Source organism: Triturus cristatus, chromosome 10, assembly GCF_964204655.1.
Source record: "Triturus cristatus chromosome 10, aTriCri1.1, whole genome shotgun sequence".
Taxonomy (NCBI): Eukaryota; Metazoa; Chordata; class Amphibia; order Caudata; family Salamandridae; genus Triturus; species Triturus cristatus.
Window position 1 is genome coordinate 621,443,336 of NC_140593.1, and position 23,081 is coordinate 621,466,416.

At 45.2% G+C, this 23,081-nt stretch overlaps 1 protein-coding gene across 2 annotated transcripts in view; it reads right to left on the reverse strand.

Annotated features, from left to right (window-relative positions):
• The window catches only part of TEDC2 (tubulin epsilon and delta complex 2), a 280,792-nt gene that overhangs the window by 65,456 nt on the left and 192,255 nt on the right, over positions 1–23,081 (reverse strand). For both annotated transcript variants that reach the window (XM_085632156.1, XM_085632157.1), the window contains 2 exons: positions 21,435–21,488; positions 19,599–19,680 (listed from right to left, as the gene is read on the reverse strand). In XM_085632156.1, coding sequence (XP_085488282.1) covers positions 19,599–19,680; positions 21,435–21,488 — 136 coding nt within the window. The remainder of the gene's footprint in view (positions 1–19,598; positions 19,681–21,434; positions 21,489–23,081) is intronic.

A 23,081-nucleotide genomic window follows, 5' to 3' on the forward strand; every position in this document is an offset into this window, starting at 1 on the left:
ATGGGGCAAGACACGGCCCAGGGAGTAACGACTCGACCTACCTCCGTTCTTGCCTTACTGGAGCACCACTCCGGAACACTGCTCTTCACGAAGCAGGTACGTCGGTGTAAACACAATATCCGACAGCCTTGTACCTCCCGGTTCCTCCCTTTATAGGGCGTGTTTTCCTTGAGTTATGTAACAGCTCTCCTGTTTACATAAGGGCGTGTTTCCCTTGAGTTATGTAACAGCTCTCCTGTTTACATAAGGGCGTGTTTCCCTTGAGTTATGTAACAGCTCTCCTGTTTACATAAGGGCGTGTTTCCCTTGAGTTATGTAACAGCTCTCCTGTTTACATAAGGGCGTGTTTCCCTTGAGTTATGTAACAGCTCTCCTGTTTACATAAGGGCGTGTTTCCCTTGTATGACAGGAATTCTTGACAGCCGGTAGGCGGCTCCGGTTCGATGTCGGCGGCCTCGGCTCGATCTCGATCTCCGATTCGATGGCGTCGGGCAGTCTTGACTCGATGTCGACTTCGGGCGGCTCCGGTCCGATGGCGACCTCAGCTTCGATGACGTCGGCCGGCCTTGGTTCGATGTCGACTTCCGGCGGCTCCGGAGTGCGATCCTCACTCCCGACCTCCGGTGCTCCTCTCCTCAGGTTTCCGGCGACTCCGGAGTGTGACCTCCACTCCCGACCTCCGGCACGATTCTCTCAGGTTCCGGCGACTCCGGAGTGCGATCTCCACTCCCGACCTCCGGTACACTTCACCTCGGTCTCCGGCGACTCCGGAGGGCGGACTTCACTCCCCCGTCGACACCGCTCACTCGACCTTGGGTGACTTCCTCCTCGACCTCTGGTACTCCTCACGTCCTCCGTCGGCACCCTCTCACGATCTCTGGCGGCTCCGGGTACGACGTCTGCTTTTCCAGTCAGCGCCGCTTCTCCACCTCGGGCTCCAGGTCTCCAGGCTACTCGATGTCCGGCTCCAGGGAAACCAGTATCCAGGTCAGGTGTCGTACTTTGATATTCGGGAACCGCGTAGGGGACAGGGCCCTACCCCTGTCTATCTTGGTATTAGCGAACCGCGAATGGTAAATGCGGCACGTACGAGTGCTTTGCGTGTCGTTCTAGTTACGAACGCACTGTGTACACGTATTCTGCTCAACTACGCGGTTTCCATTTTGGAAGCAGTGGCCATCTTGTCATTGCCCTCACATAGGCTATGATGGAGTTAATACGGGCCTCACAGTACACGGGCTTTCCCTCGGACTTCTCCGTGACCTGGGCAGCTGGCTCTGCTGCCCCGGGGCAAACCGGTCTCACGAGCTCCCCTTCCTCCTTCCACCTGTGATTCGTATCAGGGCTTGACCCGTCATAAAACCCTTTCATTCTACACAATCCCCCGGCTAATCTCTTCTACACCTGCTTGTTCTTGCTTTATTACTTGTTTCCCAAAACAGGAGATGCTCATGTTTATTGGGGGGTCTATTTACTTCAAACATGGGATCTGAACCTTCCTGTGTAAATCATTGTGGGCTGGCCGAACTGGAATGTGGGATGGTCATCATGACTCTGCTTTTTCGTTTGTAATGTATGCCTTTATATGACCATATCATAAACCAAGGAATGTATGCCTGGAGCATGATATTTTGTACTTAAGGAGAAGTCCGTTCCTATGATTTTCAGCAGTCTCCTGAGAACATACACGCTGGTGTACTTCTAGGATACCTGTCATTGGTCTGCAGCCAATAAACGATTCTTTGACTTCACCCAGAAGACTCTGTGTTTCTGTAGGTCCGGAACAGGGTGAAACCCCGAAGTCATAGGGTGTGTGCCCCTGCACCGCTGGGTCTAAAATACCCAGTACTTCAGTTTGGCGCCCAACGTTGGGCCGATTTCAGCGGTACCAGTCCAAGCCAGAGGTTCGTGAGGAGCTTCGTGTGGAAATTCCGGAGGAAGGCCGCCACTTCATCGACCCCTGCATGTCGACGTGGTCCGAAAGTCTTTTCTGCGAGGTTCTCCGCGTCCCGACGGCTACGAAGGACTGCTGCCCTGATTAATCGACCTGTTTTGGACCCTTGACGAGTTTGAGAGAGCGAAACAATCGAGAGAGTCTTCTGGTGACGTCATCGATCAGCAATATTCAGTTAAGTATAAGTGGAGCGTCTCCCATTTGTTTTGGTATCCCTCGGGATCGTTTGGTTTGATTTGGTAATTGGTGATTTGGTGTTTGCAAACCCCAAAGCCAGAGGATTCGTGTATTCACGAGAATATCGTAATCGATAATCCTTTGACGTTTGGATCTAGACTAGTGAGCGAAGATGCCTGGTTCTAGACTATTTGGTAGATTATTCTGTTTGGGTTGTGGAAAAGATTTCCAGCTAGAGGAATCATGTCCGGTTCCTCCGGTTGGAACTCCAACTTATGAGCTCTATGTAAAACATGGCGTAGGCCCCATAGCATATAAAGAAGTGTGGATCCACTACACCAGGAAAGACGGTGTTTTAAAATGGCCCCAAAATGGTAGTTTCGATACCGATATTCTAGATAATCTGGAAATTAAATTGTTTAAGAAGAAAGCCCGGCCGGCGATGTTTGACTCTTTCCGCTTATGGCGAAAAGAAGCCAAACAGAAGGAAATTAAGCTAGCGAAAAAGAATAAGAGAGAGAGAGGTATGTCAGTAATGCAAGCAGCTGTACAATTTAAAGACAATGAAGAGGAGCAAATGAATGAGCAATTGCACAGGCAGCGTAAGTTAGGGATTGACAAATGTTACCCGGCTTTGCCATACACTAAGCAGGATGAGTCAGAAGAAAAGGAGAAAGATCCCTTGATGTCACATTTGTTGAGTTCGCCACCCCCGTATGCTCAAACTGCCACGGCGCCTCCCCAGCTTGTAAATATGCCACCTCCAGTGCATATACTGCAAGCCTTGCCGCAACCGCCAGTTGCTTTGCAACCAGTTCCTATTCCTGTAGCGCAGTCTTCTCAAGCGCCTCCAGTTGTGCTTCCAACTACCTCCGCACTTTCTGCGACTTTGCTTGATCCAGTAACTGCCTCCCCTAATACTCTTCATTCTACCACTCCAGTACCTGTCTCTACATCCTCTTTTCTTCCCTCTGTTTTTCCCCCTGTTCTCGCTTCAGCTTCTCCTTCAGCGCGACAGCGTTTGGCTAATGTGGTTACTACATTAATGTCGCCTCTCTTTGGGTCATCTGGTGCAACTCCTGGTGTACAGCGTAAGCAGTTGCGCAGCCAATTGCCTAACCCCGATGAGAAAAAGGTAATAGATCACATGGCGCGCAGATGGATCGTTTTTCCTTCACTGTATGATGTGGAATCGGTTGTTAACACTTTCCATCAATGGGATGCCCCGAAACAGAGATATGTATTTGAGAAAATGTGCGAAATTCTCTGTGAAGAATTGGAGGATAGTGGTAGAAATCCGAACCCGCAGGGATTGTGTAGAGTGAGGTGCGATTTTGGAACTGGTATAATTGTGGACCGCGAAGTAGATAAAGCAGTTGCGATTGTACTGTCCTTAAGGAATGACGATTGCCAACAGTCATTGTTTGAACAAGAGGTCCTTGTGGGGAAAAAGGCAAAAGCGCGACAATACCCTATGAGAGAAGTTCCCCCGGTGTGGAAGGAAGCAGTTGCAGCTGTCGGCAATAACCCCGCTGTGCCAGCGCATTTCCAACGTGTTTGGGTGCACGTTCCGTGGAAGCGCTCTGAGGTGTTAGCACTTAAGCAGACATTGCCTGATCCCCGTAAAAACCCAGCAGGTTATTATAAAGAGTTGTCACAGACGGCAGGGTCATGCATTATGAATCTGGCCGACATAGACATGTTGTTCGGTAATGTTGTTCCACAGCCTCTATGGGGATCAATTCGTAATGTAGATCACAATGCAGAACTAGGGGATACATGGGCTAACATTGTTGCTGCTGATGCTAGACAAACGGGTGGTGCGAAACCAGAACCTTTAGTAGCTGAATTGCCTGGTAGAATCATCACGTATATGAAGACAATAATGCCTGCGATGCGCGTAAATTGGGACAAGTTATCTGCATGCAAGCAAAAGAAAGATGAGACAGTGTCAGACTTCTTTACTAGGTTTGAGGAAACGTTTATTGACCACAGTGGGCAAGATATGAGTACTGAGGGTGGACAACGGTTGTTTGTGGACAAGTTTGTGCAGAATTTACTCCCTGACCTGTGTAAAAAGTTGAAAGATTCAGAGAGTTCTTGGGCTGTTTCCTCTTCAGCGCAAATACTGGCTACTGCACAGTATTATGAAAACAGGGATAAAGACGAGAAAGATAGGACGGAGAAGAAAACGAAGGAACTAAAAACGAAGGTCCTTCTACAGCAGGCCTATCCACCACGTGGCGGTGGTAATAATTATAGACAACCCCAAGGTGTCTATCACCAACCACAACAATTTCAGACAAACCAGCAAATGAATGGGTATTATCAACCACGTGTCCCTGTAGGTCCCAACCAATGTTCATACTGTAAAGAGGAAGGTCATTTTAAATATAGTTGTCCTAAATTAATGCAACGGAATGGTAATACGTATGGCGCAAGAGGTAGAGGTGGTCAGCAAGCTCCTAGAGGCAGAGGGCGTGGAAGTGTTCCCCAAAATGCGCGTCCTCTTCCGCCCCAAAGCACAATTAATAGTTTTGATCAGCAAGCTAACGCGACTGGTAATACGGCACAGTATTACAATAATGATTATTATGCAGAAGATGGCGATGCAGAAAATAATGGTTACTAGGACAGCCATAGACAGAGAGAGGGAGTTGTTTCAGTGCCAGTGGATCAGAGTGGACCGTATGTTGAGGTGACTACAGCAAATGTAACGGAGCCTTTTCTGCTAGACACTGGTGCTGCAAAGAGTTCAATCATGCATTCCAAACTCCCTGGCGCACCTTTGTCTGGCGATATAAATGTTTCAGTAGGTTTTTCTGGCGCCCCAGTTAGGAACCCGATTTCCAGTCCCATGTCACTTTCTGTTGGACCTTGCGAGCTGAAAGCGCCCCTGATCCTGACAACAGGTTGTGGTGAGAATTTGCTGGGATTAGATTTGTTGAAAAGATTGCACGCTACACTGTATTGTTCTCCTTCAGGAGTACAACTTACATTAGGCAAGAAAGTGGTTTCCCCAATGTATTTGTCTAAAAACACGATGCCACCTGAATTGTCATCCCTTCCGGATGCCCTTTGGGCTACTGGTCCCAATGATGTGGGCCTCTTGGAAATACCACCATATGTGGTGACTCTAAAGGCTAATGTCAGACTGCCACGTATTCCCCAGTACAAGATCTCTAATGAAGGGCAGAAAGCATTGTTGGACATTGTCAGCGACTTGATTAATAAGGGTGTGATTGAAGAGACAAGAGGCAACGTTTGCAATAGCCCGATTTTACCTGTTTTAAAACGAACGGATCCTTCACAGCCACCTGTTTACAGATTTGTGATTGATCTTAGAGAGGTTAATAAGATTGTCGTGCCTCAGTTTCCGGTTGTCCCCGATATAACTGCCTTGTTAACGATGATTCCAGCCTCTGCTGCATGGTTTTCAGTGATCGATTTAAAGAATGCTTTCTTTAGTATCCCAATTGCAGAAGAGAGCAGAGACATTTTTGGTTTTAGTCTGGGAGGCCGAAGCTTCCGCTTCAAACGCGCTCCCCAAGGCTACTGCGAGAGTCCATCCATATATAGTCAAGCTCTGAAAGCGCAGCTTGATGCACTTGTTTTACCTAGTGGCGCTATCCTGATCCAGTACGTGGACGATTTACTGATCGCCGCGGATACTGAGAAGATCTGTAAAGAAGCCACATTGTCACTGTTGCGCCATTTATCAGCTTACCATCACAAAGTGTCTCTCTCTAAGCTGCAATATTGTCGACAAGAAGTGACCTACTTAGGTCATCTCTTATCGAAGGAGGGAAGGAAACTGACCCCAGAGAGAATTCAAGCCATTGCACAGTTGAGTGTGCCAAAGACACAGAGAGAAGTGCGTGCTTTCTTGGGTATTACCTCATACTGTAGGCATTGGATCCCTAGTTTTTCTTTGTTGGCAAAACCTTTATTAGCATTAACATGCAAAGACACACCGAATCCTATCCCATGGTCTGAAGAGTGCCAGAAAAGTTTTGTGGAATTGCGCAATGCGTTGTGTTCAGCTCCTGTGTTGGGCACTCCCGACTACAGTAAGCCTTTTACATTGTATGTTCACGAGAAAGATGGATGTGCGTTGTCAGTGTTAACACAGCCTTTTGGCGACAGACCGCGCCCATGCGCATATTTTTCATCCACCTTGGACCCTGTAGCGAGGGCATTGCCAAGCTGTCTGAGAGCGACAGCTGCTGCAGCGATGTCTATCCGACAATCTGCTGGTCTGGTAATGGACAACACACTGATTGTCATGGTTCCACACGCTGTAGATACATTATTAAATAGAACCAAGACACAACACCTGACTAGTGCGCGATTATCAGGGTATGAACTCACACTGTTAGCGAATCATATACACATAAAAAGATGCAATACGCTGAATCCAGCCACATTATTGCCGATTCCAGCAGACTCAGATGAGATTGAGCAACATGACTGTCTGTTCAGAACAGAAGAAGAGACGAAAGGGAGAGTAGATCTCAAAGATACTCCCCTGACTGAATGTGATGGCATTTTATGGGTAGATGGGTCCTGTTTCAAGCTCCCTAATGGTGACACGACTGCTGCATATGCTATCACGACTTTACACACGGTCGTGGAAACTGCACGAGTGCCACATAATTCGGCCCAAGCAGCAGAATTAATTGCCCTCACGAGAGCATGCGTGTTGTCTGAAGGAATGAGAGTGAACATATACACAGATAGCCAATACGCCTTTGGCGTGGCTCATAATTTTGAGCGTTTGTGGAAAGAGCGTGGGTTCCTGACGTCGCATGGAGCTAAAATTCAGAATGGCAAGTTGGTGAATGATCTCCTTGAGTCACTGACCCTACCTTTGCAAGTTGCGATCATGAAATGCAGTGCGCACAAGAAAGTCACCGATGATGTTGGACGTGGGAATGCGTTTGCTGATGAGACCGCGAGAGAAACCGCACAGAATGTGAAGACTAGAATGTATGTTGCAGGTCCCGCAAGATGGGTTAATGATGTGGGAATATGTGAGAACACAATAGAGAGTGTGAAGTCGCTTCAGGCTGAAGCTACAGAAGAAGAGTTAAGCAAGTGGAGAGAGAGTATGGGTAAGTTGGATGAGAATGGTTGTTGGATTGACCTGACAGAACATAGGCGATGGTTGTTGCCTGATGCATATGTGCTTCCAGTGGTTACTATGGCACATGGAATGGCACATATCAGTACGAAAGGTATCTGTAAGTTGTTGGCTCCAGTATGGCAGAATGTTGGAATTCCCAAATGTGCAGAGAATGTGGTCAAGAATTGTATGGTATGCTTGAAATACAACCCTGGTAGGGGAACCCCAACTCCGGCCGGTCACTTTGCACCCCCATCATGTCCATTCGAAGTTTTGCAGCTGGACTTTATTCACATGGAAAGGTGCAACAACCTGAAATATGTATTGGTGGTTGTTTGTGCTTTTTCCAAATGGGTAGAGGCTTATCCTCTGAAAGATAACACTGCCCTATCCACAGCCAAAGCCCTTGTGAAGGAGTTTTTCCCCAGGTTTGGGATGCCGAGAATGGTGTGGTGTGATAACGGAAGTGAGTTTGTGGGTAAAGTGATGAAGAATGTATGTGAAGGTTTAGGCATAAGGCAGAAATTTCACGCTGCAAATCACCCCCAATCAGCTGGACTGGTTGAACGCTACAATGGAGCCTTAAAGCTCAAGTTAGCCAAAATCCAGGCGAGCACTGGTCTTAAATGGCCTGACGCTCTGCCTTTAGCACTCTTGTCCACCAGAATGACGATACACTCACGAGTGGGACTTAGTCCTTATGAAGTAGTCTTTGGCCGCCCGGCCAACGTATGGGGTGTGCCAAGGCCTACGAAGTTCAGCGAGATAGAGCATCCAGTACTGCTCGATTACCTGTATGATTTGACTGTTAAACTGCGTGTTTTGCACCAACAGGTACATGATACTCTTCCCCAAGCCTCTGAACCTCCTGGACACCCCATCAACCCTGGTTCGTGGGTCCTAGTACGGAATTTCCAGCGTAAGGGCAACGACGAGCCTCGTTGGATCGGCCCTCATCTTGTTCTTCTTTCGACAAGATCAGCAGTGCGAGTGAAAGGGAAGAAGCACTGGATTCATGGTACTCACTGCAAGGTAGTTCCCTTGCCTCTGCCATATGACCAGTGGGTCAAAGAGGGTATCGCCGACTCAGAGACAGACATTGTGCCTCGTTTTGTACCATTCAGTGACGCACGCCTAAAAGACACAGCTTCAGTCCAAGAGAGTGACAATATTCTGCAGGAAGCTGTGCCGCCATCGAATCGACTGGACACCACTGAGCCTGAACTTCTTTTTCAAGACCAAACAACACCTGGCCGTCTCCGCTATAATTTGAGACCTAGGCCCATGGACAAATAAAGATTCCCTCATTATTTCCCTTTTGACATTTCTTGCTCTCCCATCTGAAGGACTTTCTTGATTTTTGTTTTTCGAACCACCATCCGGGTTCTGCCGCAGGGTCGCGGTGCCAAGACTTTGGGGTACAGGCCGAAGACGCTAGGTCGACGGTTCTGGTTGGTCTAGGGCGTTTCCCTGGACTGACAGGCGTACTCCTTAGCAGAAGAAACTCATCCACCGCGAGCGGCCCGAGTAGAGGATGGAGTTTTGTAAGATGGAGAGACCGATTGAAGAAATGAACTTTCAAGCCAGGATGTGTAGAATTGTAAGAAGTAAATGTTTTGTCTTTTTGTGCTTTTTTACACTGTGTAGTATCATGATTTTTATTGTAGGATGTGTGTTTTTCTCTGCTCCAAAACCCATTGCACCCACTCAACAGCCTATACTTCTTTCTACTGCCTCCTCTCACTCTTTTCACCCTTTGCCTGAGCACGAACAGACCCGACGATCAGAGTTCGTAAATAACTCGTTTATCCAACTCTTGCACCAGCACCAACTGGTAATGAATACGACCAATTGCTGGGTCTGTGGGTTAATGCCACATACCATTAACAAGGGTATTCCCTACCTGGTGCTACCGTACAGTTACAATGGATCGTCATGGGCATTCCAAACCATGTTTCTCTACGCTCTAGATACATACTCCCCTCGCCCACCGCGTTCCATCAGACCCATCACCAATAATAAGGCTTTGATGAAAGGAGTTGCCGATATGAGTAGAGATATTAATGCATACTCATCCATTCCCAAAGAAGAGCTGAGACCTTATATGGGATGGAACGCGACGGGGTATAGTATTAGTCTGGGTGAAAGACAGCGAAAAATCTCATCTCCAATCTGGGTCGTACCCCACATGGGTCGGTTCTGCTTACAGGGTAATGGTCAGAACCCTAGGGCTCAACTGGGAAGAAGTGACTGTACTGAAACGTACACTTTCCCGTCACAGTTTTCCCCTGCGTTTTTGGCTGCTAAGGGCACATATTTCATCTGTCATGACCGAGCATATACATGGTTGCCCCCTGATTTCTCGGGCACATGTTATATTGCGAACTTGCTACCGCCGACATTTACTGCCGCCTCTGATTATCACAAGACCAGAGTTGTGAGAGGTGTGATCAGTAAGGAGGACACTGCCGGTCAGGAAGCAGGAGACTTCTTCTTGGGTTTCCTGCCGTTTTGGGGACCTATGGTCAATAGTAGGAACCTGAGACAGCTGACTCGTGTGGTTGAATCCACCGTCAATGTAACGGCTGGTGCCCTTAGTAATTTGACAGCTGAGCTCCAAGCGGATCGCCTTATGACTTTGCAGAACCGCATGGTCCTAGACGTTATTCTTGCAGACCGCGGTGGGGTATGCAAGGTCATCCAATCCAGTTGCTGCATTTTCATACCAGATAATGCTCCAACAGTGTATCAAGCCATCTCCAAACTCCATAAAATATCTGAAGCCATACACGTGGATAAGGGAGATTGGTCACTGATGGGATGGTTCTGGGAATTGATATCTGCCTGGGGTTGGAAGGTTCTGATGGTCATTGGAATGATCTTAGCCATTCTTTTCCTGTTCTGTCTATGTATACAGTGTGCTCCTGCGATATATGGCCTCTGTGCTACCTTATGTGTAAGGAAACCTGTATCGAGGGACGAGTTAAGTAATAGGATGATGCTACAGCAACATCTCCATGACTTCGTGAACATTGACCTAGACTCGGATTAAGATGAGTATAGTGATTGCCTATGTAAGGGCAAAAGGAGGGTCTGTCGTACTTTGATATTCGGGAACCGCGTAGGGGACAGGGCCCTACCCCTGTCTATCTTGGTATTAGCGAACCGCGAATGGTAAATGCGGCACGTACGAGTGCTTTGCGTGTCGTTCTAGTTACGAACGCACTGTGTACACGTATTCTGCTCAACTACGCGGGTTCCATTTTGGAAGCAGTGGCCATCTTGTCATTGCCCTCACATAGGCTATGATGGAGTTAATACGGGCCTCACAGTACACGGGCTTTCCCTCTGACTTCTCCGTGACCTGGGCAGCTGGCTCTGCTGCCCCGGGGCAAACCGGTCTCACGAGCTCCCCTTCCTCCTTCCACCTGTGATTCGTATCAGGGCTTGACCCGTCATAAAACCCTTTCATTCTACACAATCCCCCGGCTAATCTCTTCTACACCTGCTTGTTCTTGCTTTATTACTTGTTTCCCAAAACAGGAGATGCTCATGTTTATTGGGGGGTCTATTTACTTCAAACATGGGATCTGAACCTTCCTGTGTAAATCATTGTGGGCTGGCCGAACTGGAATGTGGGATGGTCATCATGACTCTGCTTTTTCGTTTGTAATGTATGCCTTTATATGACCATATCATAAACCAAGGAATGTATGCCTGGAGCATGATATTTTGTACTTAAGGAGAAGTCCGTTCCTATGATTTTCAGCAGTCTCCTGAGAACATACACGCTGGTGTACTTCTAGGATACCTGTCATTGGTCTGCAGCCAATAAACGATTCTTTGACTTCACCCAGAAGACTCTGTGTTTCTGTAGGTCCGGAACAGGGTGAAACCCCGAAGTCATAGGGTGTGTGCCCCTGAACCGCTGGGTCTAAAATACCCAGTACTTCACAGGATCTTGCTGTTCTTTGCTTCTAAGGCCTGTTCCTGCTATCCAGGTCCTTAAGATGGTTTTTCTTGCTTCTTCCCACACAGGGCTCCAGGCTGGGCTCAGTCAGTAGGGACTAGTATCAAGGGTGGGTTTATGGACCCCACTCCAGGCACAAGTTTCCACCCCTGCTGCCTCACTCCTTCCTCCTTCAGGTTTCTGCTGCTCACTCTTCACCAGTCAGGTGCCAACTGCCAGCTCCAACTGCCAACTCTCTGTCTTAGCTTCCCAACATTCTAAACCGCCTCCAACTGTCACAGGGTTCTGGAATGTTCTGGAAGGTGCTGGTAGGTTCCAGTGGATGCTGGTGATGTCACAGGTGGCCACCATTCTGTGCTCCAGGCCCTCAGACAGAAGTTTCAGGGGTAGCTAAAATGGCTCCCTGAATCTGCAGCAACACGAAAAAGTCTGGTGGTTCCCAAAAAGGAAAAATTCCAACAGGGTTTGAGGCAAAAGTGGGACAAAATAAATAATGATGAGGAGGGACCACCCAAAGGGCTGACAGGTCTAACAAATGGTGTATTGGACTCTGGTATGAATGGATTCACTAAAAAGCGAAATACCTTTTATCATTGGTGGCAACTTGGTTTGATAGTCATGGGATGTACGTTTGCCTTGCACTTTAGTTTGAAAAGGATGCTTACTGTACCTTTCTAAAAAATGATTGTATTCCTACTGGGAGCCCCCATATTTAGGAGGAAAAGAGAGCTGTGTGGCATCTGCTGGCATCAATGAAGGTTTAGGTTATATCTGACTTCTTTCCACTATTTAAATCTATTTTCCTTGAAGGTGTGGTGCCATATAAAACAGTATAAACCTTTAGGTCTAAGCCACATCGATGAGACCTATTGGCTATGCCAATGCTTGTTATCCTGGTTAACACTGTCTGGGCATTGGTTGAAACTCATTTTTACACCGACATATAGCAAAAAGCAACCAGTGAAACTTTTCAAATGGCCTTCTACTGCGCTGTAACACATGGCGCTGTGTTTTAGTAACTATTGAACCGTTTGAGCGAATTCTTTTTATTTTTTTTGGTAAAATCTGCAGATTGTGCATCAGATAATGGGTAATGTGGCAAATGTGGCTAATCAATAATTAAGTGAAAAATGCTGCAGCTGCATAATCGCATAATTCCAGTGGCCCTGTCCATAATGCACAAAAACTTAAAGATATATTGGGCTGCGGTATAGCACAGTAATTTTGCGATATACTGTGGTACATGCAGATCACAAAACAGTATATGATTAGCTAATGACTGCCCTTACAAAAGTAAAACACAGCCATATTGTTTAGACTAGACAACAGCAGTGTTCTGGCTTTTAGGTGTAAATATAGTGTCCTTGTGTTTATAAGTGTATATAAAAGGATGCGTTATTTTATATAAGTGTGTAAAGGTAATTAAAAGTTGTTTTGTTACTGTAAATATTTTTTTTTTTAAACATTTGCGGAGAATTGCTGTACTACCATATAGTTTACACTGCACTTAAGTCTGTGTCCTGGGTTTTAATGGTAAATATAGTGTACCAGTATTATTTTATATTTTTTCATAATTGTCTTTTTTTAAAACATTTTAAGCACACTGTACTATATTATATTTTTCTCAAGACCCAGAATGCAGAGTAAGTGTAGCCTACACAATATTTTGCCTTTTCAAAATCAAAAATGCAAAATATAGTAAAGACCAAGCTTTACTGCTGAGGGTAATTGAGGGCGAAGAAGCCCTCCTGTAAGTCCTACACAGTCGGGACTCCTCAGAGCTGGTCTGACGTCCAGACCCCTTTCTCCGCCACTCTGCAAAAACCAAAAACCATAGAAATTCACTGGAAAAACCTAAGGTTGCAGGGATGTTATAGTTAGCATTTAAAAAACCTTAGAAATTCACTGAAAAAAACAAAGGTTACAGGGACATTACAATTAGGCTCAGATTTCCCTCATACAAAACCAGTGAAATTCAGCCATAATAGTTAGTGAGCTAACTATAACGTGTGCCCTTGCAATACACTGCTTATGTCTTCACATATTACATCACTAATGGCATGGTCAGTGACATCACTGATTACAACTCAAATGACATCACTGATGACATCATCCTCAGAATCTCTGACACACCCACACAGACCTTATATAATCATTCATACACCCACTCCAACTTCCACACTATCATTCTCAAACCCATTCAACACCCATACCAGTACTTACCCAGCCACTCACTGATTCATAGATCAACACACACATTCATTCATACACCCATACAGCCACTCACACACTGAGTCAGTCACCCATATAACTACTCACACACCGACTCACTCACCCATACAGTCAATCACACAACCACTTACTCACCCATACAGTTGCACACCCTCACTCACTTACTCATACAGATATGAGCATATACTCACTCACCTATAATGTCATTGACACAAGTACACACTCATCCATACAGTCATTCCATACCCCATCACTCACCTATACTGCCTTTCACATAGCCAATTACTCACCCATATACCACTGACACCTGCCTCACTCACTGACATCCATACACACCCTCACGCACCCATACAGTCACTGACTCACCCACTAACTCATCCATACCAGCAGTCACACACACCCTCACTGACCCACATAGAGCCACAAGGAGCACAGAGAGAACGAGAAGGAAAATATTTGACACTTTGCACTTTTGGGGGCATTTTAAATTGGAGGCATATTTTTAACTTGGAAACTTACCTGTTTTTACTGCAAGAACATTTTTTTAAACTAAACTGCACCTTTAATCCCCACCTCGCGCCAAATCCCCGGTCCACCATGGAAGTCCGTTTGTGGGGAGGGAGGCAGCCAGAGGAAGCGGAGCTCAGCTAGGCAGCTATTTAGGTCGCATGCAAGCACGGGCGCGCAGCGACAAGGAGCACAGAGAGAACGAAAAGGAAAACATTTGGCACTTTGCAGTTTTTGGGGCAGTTTAAATTGGGGGCATATTTTTAACTTGGAAACTTACCTGCTTTTACTGCAAGAACATTTTTTTAAACTATAATGCACCTGTAATCCCCACCTCGTGCCAAATCCCCGGTCCACCGCGAAAGTCCGTTTGGTGGAGGGAGGCGGCCAGAGGAGGCGGGGCTCAGCCGGGCAGCTATTTAGGTTGCATGCAAATGCGGACGTGCCGCTGGCGCGCCGAAGGCACGCCAAGGGCAAGCGCGGCTGTGCCCGTCCGGGACCAGGGGCCAGAACCCCTGGCCCAGGGACCATAAATAACCAAAGGTACTCGGCCACGCAACTGCACAGAATGGGTACACCACTCAGAGTGAGATGCACACATTATATGAGCATCATAAATAGCTCTACATCCTGTGCACACTGTTCCTTCGACCTTATGCCGAACACACTAGCTCCCCCTTTAGCTGAATGGCAGAGTGAACATAAAATGCTCCTTCTCAGTTGTAGATCTCTCCCGAAGCACGTGGGGGAATTCAATATTCTACTGAGTGAGGAACAGCCGGAAGTCCTGTTCCTAACCGAAGCCTGGCTTCATAACGACTCGGAACCAGACGTGATACAAGCGCTAGCCCCGGGATACCACATTTTGAGACGAGATAGGGAGCTGAAAAAAGGAGGAGGTATCGCTATTATCCTGAAAGATCATTTAAGGGGGCATACAGAGCCAGATATTGCATCAGATTGCGAAAGTATGTGATTTGCAATCTCCTTCACTTCAACCCTTACTCTATCAGGGATCCTGGTCTACCATCCCCCTGGAACTTGCGGACAGCTTATAAAATCGCTAACTGACGCAACAGCTAGACTAGCAAGTACATCTTTGATTTTATTAGGCGATTTGAATTTACATTTAGAAGACCCTATTAAGGCGGAAGCAGCAGATCTTACACATAACTTATTGGCTATCCAGCTAGATCAAAAAGTGTCTAGTCCTACTCACGAAAAGGGTCATATTCTGGACCCAGTCTTCTCAAATGACACTCATCTCCATACGGGAAGCCCTGTCTTGATACCATGGTCAGATCACTTTTTAAAACCAATTAGTTAGTATACCCCTCACCAGATGGCAGGGATCAAAACCTGTAAGAACTGGACACGTCCCTGGGCGAAACTGTCGCCTGAAGCCTGGTCCAAGGCTCTGGAAAGTTCCAAACCAGTGGGAGAGACTAATACCACAATAGCGTCTGACAACTATAATCGCTGGATCAGCTCCGCTTTGGACGCTACAATCCCTCATAAATAGATCCAGGAAAAGCCGAAGGAAAAACAGACACCATGGTACTCACCCAAATTGAGAGAACCTAAACAATATTGAAAGAAATTAGAGAAGGCTTGGAGGAAAGACTACAACGCAGGAAAAAAACAGATATACAGAGAAGCGATTAAGTTCTATCAATCAGAAATAAAAAGAACGCAAGCTCAATATTTTGAGGAGAAAATAACAGCAGCAGCAAATGCGCAAAGGGAAATATTTCAAATCACAAAAAGTCTAGCTAGGTGCCCGGCGCCAGACCCCCCTCAGATTCCACACAGGCAAGATGTGATGAACTCGTAGAGATTTTTAATAAAATAAATTTTGATATTTATAACACATTCCCCCAAAATATAAGTGGAGATAAGTCTGACCAGGAAATGGACCCCTCCGAGGGACATTACCCCCTGCTTGGAAGATTTCCCAACCTTGGATCTGACCATTCTAACACAGCTTTTTGCTCAGGTCAAATCGGGTTCCCCTCGGGACCCGGCCCCCCTTCATAAACTCCGCAAAGTAGAAGGAATTATTCTTCCTGTATTGTTGGAGGTACTAAACTCCTCGCTAGCCAGTCGCAAGGTACCCTTGGGATGGAAGCACGCTATGATAAGAGCCCTCTTGAAAAATCCCAATCTTGATCCAGAGGTATGGAGCAATTATCTCCCTGTTTCCCTGCTTCCCGGAACCAGTAAAATACCCGAAAAATATGTAAACAAAATCCTCTCAGAACTCCTAGAGAAACATTCCCTGCTGCTTGCTACCCAGACAGGCATCCACCCTAATCACGGGACAGAGACAGCCTTGCTAGCAGCAGTGGAAGAATCCAGGAAAATCATCGACCAAGGAGGGCAGTTGCAGTCATCCTACTTGACCGGACCTCTGCATTTGACACGGTCAATTATAACATCTTATTTGACAGGCTCAGAATGGTGGGAGTCTCAGGCAAGGTTTCGACATGGATTAAATCCTTCCTGAAAGACAGAGTATTCCAGGTGCTTGAGGGAAACTTCTCCTTCAAATGTCTGCCTCTTTCGTGTGGAGTCTCCCAGGGCTCATCATTGAGTCCTACCCTTTTTGATGTTTATCTCAGACCCCTGGCCGAACTAGTGTTACCTTATGGGATTCAAATCATTACATATGCGGACGACACACAACTGGTGGAAGCACTAAAGCATCCACAGAACACGCCAATCAATCTTGTATCCTGCATGGAAGCCGTGGCCTCGTCGATGGACCAGTCTTGTCTCAAGCTCAATGGAGACAAGACCGAGGTAATGATCTTAGACAACCACCCCAGGGCTTCAAAGGAATCAGTGGGGTTAAGTTGGCCTAAACGTCTTGGCCCGCCCCCAACCCCAAAAGGCCAGATTAAAAGTTTGGGAGTCTGGCTTGATAAATCTCTCAATTTTATTATTCAAGCAATTAAGTTGGCCGCATCATGTTTTGGCATCATTAGAATGCTGCAGAAAGTTCTCCCACTGCTCCCGGTTCCGGCACGAAGAGTTATAGTACAGGCATTGGTGCTGTCACGATTAGATTATGGGAACTCCCTCTACTTAGGTACCGCAAAGGCGACCATAAGGAAACTACAAGTGGTACAGAACTGCGCTGCCAGGTTGCTTAATCACACCCCCTGCCGGCAATCAGCCAAGCCAGTCCTAAAAAAACTTCACTGGCTGCCAATAAGTGAACGGATCAAGTACAAAGCCTTATGCATAGCCCATAAAACACTCTGGGGGACAGGTCTCAAGATAAATCACTCTCGTATAGCCTTTTACCACCCAACAAGATGTCTTCGGTCAGCCAGCTAATTTTTGGCAGTGATACCATAAACATTCAGGCGGTCGCATATTCTCCCTCAACGCAGCCAAGCTATGGAACACTCTCCCTGTACAGCTGCGATCAACCATCCATCATCTTTCTTTCCAGAGAAAGTTAAAGACTTGGCACTTTCAAAGCTTGCCTTAGTTAAGGCCTCTTTCTCCTGCTCTGCTCGTCACTGATAGCACGGGAATGCCTAAGGGTAGCCAGGCGCTCTATAAATATTTACTAATAATAATAGACACTCAGACACCCATAGAGGTACTCAGACAAATAATAACTCACAATACAGAAACTCACATACAGCCACTTAGACACCAACTGACAGACTGATACACATATTCACACAACCAGCCAGTCACCCATACATTCACTGAGGCACCTAATCACTCAGTTATACAGTCAGTCACGCACCCACTGAATCACCCATACAGGCACTCATCCACCCTCAGATTCACCAATAAACCTTGGTCTATATATTTAAAAGTCATAAACTTTTTTAAAGTACTCACAGTCACTGGAATATGTCTTCAGTGATGTTATTTGAGATGTCATTAGTGAGGTCACTGACCATGTTATGATGTAATATGTGAGGTTATCACTTTCTTCTAATTCAGCATATCCAAAAAACTACCCTATTGCTCATCCTATACCTCTCTCAATATATCTTCTACCCCAACTTTCTGACTCATCTCAAACTTCTTTCTACTACTCTTTCCAATGCACTACCCTATTTCTCACCCTATACCTCTATCAATATATCCTCTACATCCACTCTCTCATTTGCCCCAAACCCCACACCAATACTATGATCCCCAAAATAACCCTTTCCAGACTTTCCCCTACTCTACCCCTCCTTGCATCATCGGACACCTCTTTTACTATACCGATCTCCCAAAACAAGCCTTTCTAAACTCTTCCCTCTGACTCTTCCCCTCCACATACCTTTTTACTTATCCCAAGCATCTTCCAACTGCAATGACCTCCAAAACAAACAAAAAGTCTAACTCCTTCAGTCTTCTATTCCTCCACTATCCTTTTCAATCAAAATAACAGACTAACATGTCCACTTCTCAAGTTTCACTATACTAATCCACCACTAATCCTTGATGGGTTCCAGAGTAGCGTGCTATTCGCCGAAAAAGCGCTTCAACACCTCATCAGGGGTAGCAAGCGCTATATTAATGCAAACCTTTTAGCCTCTTTTATCCCTCCGCTATCCTTTTCTATCCAAATAACTGAATAACATATCCACCACTCAAATTACTTTCATATTTCACTATACTAATTTTCAACACTAATCCTTTATGGGTTACGGAGTCGTGTGCTCCTCGCCAAAAAAGTGCTTCAACACTTCATTAAGGGTAACAAGTGCTATATAAATGCAAAGCTTTTTCCCTCTTCTATCCCTCCCCTTCTCAATCTAAATAACTGACTCACATAGCCTCCACTCAAATTACTTTCATATTTCACTATACTAATTCAACACCAATCCTTTATGGGTTCCGGAGTAGCGTGCTGCTCGCCGAAAAAGCGCTTCAACGCCTCATTAGGGGTAGTAAGCGCTATATAAATACAAACCTCTTCCCTTTTCTATCCCTCCGCTAACCTTCTCTTTCCAAATAACTGAATAACAAACCCACCACTCAAATTACTTTCATAATTCACTATACTAATTTTCAACACTAATCCTTTATGGGTTACGGAGTAGCATGCTACTCGCCAAAAAAGTGCTTCAACACCCCATCAGGGGTAACAAGCGCTATATAAATACAAACCTTTTTTCCCTGTGTATGTATGTATGTATGTATGTATGAATATGTATATATATATATTTATATGTATAAATAATTTTATAAAACATATTTCAGGGTGCATTTTCAGAACTCACAAGCTGATGTTTGGAGAATAACGGCTGCATTTCCAAAATACATTTAAAGCAGCTATTTCAGTGATAAATCATGCCGAAATCAGGAGGCATTACTAATAATATTACCTTAGAGCCAGAAGCATTGCACTGAGGGTTGTTACTTATTACCCACATGCAGAAATTCCACATTGACAAAGGCTTTTTCAAATCACTTCAGGCAACCTTGCCCGACTAAACGAGGGGATCACACAGGTAATCTTGCATATGGAGCCCATTAATGTGATATTGCCTGATCTAACCATTATTTCAAAACAAATAATATTGGTAGTACAGGAACATTTTCACAGTATATAAGTAGCTCTTATTACAGAAAAGGTTATAGACCCCTGGTTTAGTCCCAAAAAAGGATACTGTGGTCTCTATCTTCTGTATAAACTGGGTCTCTGAAACAGCACATGAATTCTTTTGGTAGAGAAGAATCTTTTCCCACAGTCTGAAAACATAAAATGCAATACTAAAACAAAAAAACATTGATTCATCTTCTATGAAGTACAGTTGTGATCTTGCACATTTTCCTGGTATAATCATCAATGCTCGCAAACCGGAGACTCATGATTAGCTCTCAGTGATGGGGAATAAGAAAGATCATCATGGTCGGCTGCATTTGGAATGCAGCGTAGAGTCCAGCATTCAGCAATATCTTCACTGCAAGAGAACGGATCTTTTGCAACAGTGAGGCGGGCTACTGCAGCTTTAGTGCTGTTTTGAAGTAGATTCCACTACTGCGAAGGACCTCAAACTTTATCCCCTCAGCTAACATCTACGATAGGAGCTATTAATGACTTAATTCAAAATATAAGCTCATTACTATCTGCTGCCCCTCAACAATGAGCACGAAGCATAACATGCTTGCCTTAGCATTGTACTGTTTCACCCTCATAGCTGTGTCTCAATATGCAGCACTCCCAGGAACCTTTGAAATCCATTATATATAAACCTTACAGATAATAAAATCTTCATCAATATATCTGATGATGGTATATATACAGCAGGCTCCTGCCTCCATGGTCTGTTTATACAAACATCATGAAGACCCTGCCAGTGCTCAATGAGGGACCAACAACCAGCACACTTTCCTTATTCCCTGGAGGAAGAAGCAGTACAAGCAAGAGGGTTGACTGAATGGCTGAATGAAAGCAAGAGGGTTTATAATAGTCATCATCACAGCTATGTACGACAACACGGTCAAATATCGATTCATAACAAAGGCTGACAAGCTCTTTTGTGTAAAGAACACATGTTTTTTAGATGTCATGGTCGCTTTTTGCCTCTTTCTGAATACTCATAAAGAAATGCTGAAATTTAATTTAAGTAAATCTTATTGGATATAAGATTAAAATCAAGTACAGAGAACGGGGTGAATGGAACTCATTAGCAACCTCCCTCACTGTTGGGTACATGTTTTTTGGCCCTTCTTGACTTTGATCATGTGATCAGTGGCATATACCTCAATATGATCTCTGTTGGATGAACGTTTGAAATTTTTAAATCACATGTATAAGTTTCTCCCTTTTGCTGAGTTTTCAGACCTCGTCTTCAACTTCTCAACCTTCCCGCGCCCATGTCATACTACAGACTGCGATTTTAGTCCATGGTGAATGTTTATGAGTCCTCACACTTTACACAACATCCTGGAAGAAGCACATAAGTGACTCTAGCATGTAAATGACTATATTTTCTTTACACAAAAAAGTCTGTCAGCCTTCATGCTCTTTACTGATCTGTGAATAAGAGAGTTGGTGTGGATGCAGACTCTAAAATCCTCTCTCTCCTCCTTGTGTTCAGGTGTGCACTCAAACATTCCTTGACAGAAATGGTTAAAGCCTCTATTAACATATTTAACAACAGGAAGGCCTACTCAGCAGGGGAAAGCCCTGGAACATACCCTCTATTCCAGCACTTTGACGCAATTGAGTTTGCAGTTTCACACAATAGACATATAAGCAATATTAAAAGAAATGCACATACTATGGATGCAGATCAATGGAAAACCCATTGAAGACCTCCACCTGCCAAGGGTTAGCACAACACTTCCGAGGAACCTTGTGTACCGATGGAACACTCCACTTGCTCCTCATCTCTCCCTAATGATCCTGCTCACTGCAGATCCACGTTCATACGCTCCACAGAACCTTGCAACTTACTTCATCAACCCCAAGCAACGGAAGGGCAACGTCAGCTTCTTACCGCTCGTTCTTTGAAGATGCTTGCCTGAATGGTAGGGGCAGCTTCAATGTGTGTCTGCAAGAAGGATATAAAAGAAGTGGTCAGAGGCTGTAGATGTCGGTGCTCACCATACGGGGGCAACTGAGAACACTGAACATAAAAGCATTAGCAATGAATGTATTCTGGTGACCTCGAGAGGAGCACGTAAAACAGAAAGCAGGGCGCATGTCTGGTTGCCTTACATTTACTTCTAAGATGATAAACACAGGCAGTCTCAATATCTCACTCTGCAATGGCAGCTTACTAATGGCAAACAACACAAACCTCAACAACTAAAGTAGTTGTTTAATGTATTTATGGATTCTTGGGCATTTATTCATATATTTCCAAAGAGGGGTTTTTACAGGAACATGAAGGGTGGAGTGGTCTGTTAAGAAAAAGTCCTTTTCCAGGCAAGAAAATCTGTGCTTCTCTTGCTTGATGTGGTATCAAGCGGGTTGGCCCAAATCTGCCACCTCTTGAAAGAAAGGGGATGCTCTATCCTCTAAGCTTCAAATACTTCATTTTGGTTCAGTTTGGCTCCTCAGTGTTTCTGTGTGGTTGGCGGCCCAGCCCACAGAGAACTGCAAAGCTGGATCCAAAGACAGAGAGGAGAGGTGGCCAACAATCTATTCTCCACCTGGTGGAAGTAGGCTTTGTAAAATGTTGAAAGAAGAGCAAATAGCTGAAAAGTAGCAGAGGGAAATGGGAGCATTAAAACAGTGCAGTGGGAGATGGTGTGCGAGAGATATGTGACAAGTCTACGTATGAATTTGAAAACACGAGTAAGGAATTGGATCCAAGCCTTTTTGGCAGCCTTACGGTTATGGAACGAATGGAGGTGGGGAAGGTCCTGGCAAGGCAGAGAAAAATAAAATGGTGAAATGAATCCCAGTGTAAAGGGGTGAAAAGGAAGAAAATTGAAAGTCAGTGGGATAACCATAGAACTACTGGCGGACAAGATGCTATTTCACTTTGAAAGTTATATAGAAGAGTGATCCTGTAATATCGTACCACTGTAAGAAATGTATAGATCTGAGACAATAACAATAAAAATTAAAAAAATTGTTTTAAAAAAAACCCATAGACCTACTAACATTTGCTGGCGACTGTGCCCCTGGGACATTGCTGATTTATGAAACTGATATTTTTCCACCTACCTATGGTTCTCTTAGCCTTAACCACCATAAATGCTATCACCTACCCTTTCCAGTGTCTGCAAAGGCACACCCTCCACTAACAGGTCCTGGCATAGTTTCTCAGTACATACCTTATACAGTATCAGTAAATGTGAGGGGAAAAAGCGTAGTAGAAATTGTAGAATGTCACAAAACATGCCTGTGGAGAGGCTGAAAAACAAACTCAGTACTCTCACCACAGAAGACAGAAATATTTTGCGGATGGATGAACTGGGTCACGCAGGAAAGACTGAATCCTATTCTACCTCTGCACTCAAATGTTGGGTCTAACTTTTGGGAAGGGGGCCTAAAGTAATAGAGTGGAACCAGTTTGTTACAGTTACAACTGGATTGGCTGAGAAGGAAGCGGGGCAGATGGTTGTATGACGGAATCCTGGATGCGTTTAGCACACATGCCTTAACAACGCCGGCATTAGATGAATGCGTTATT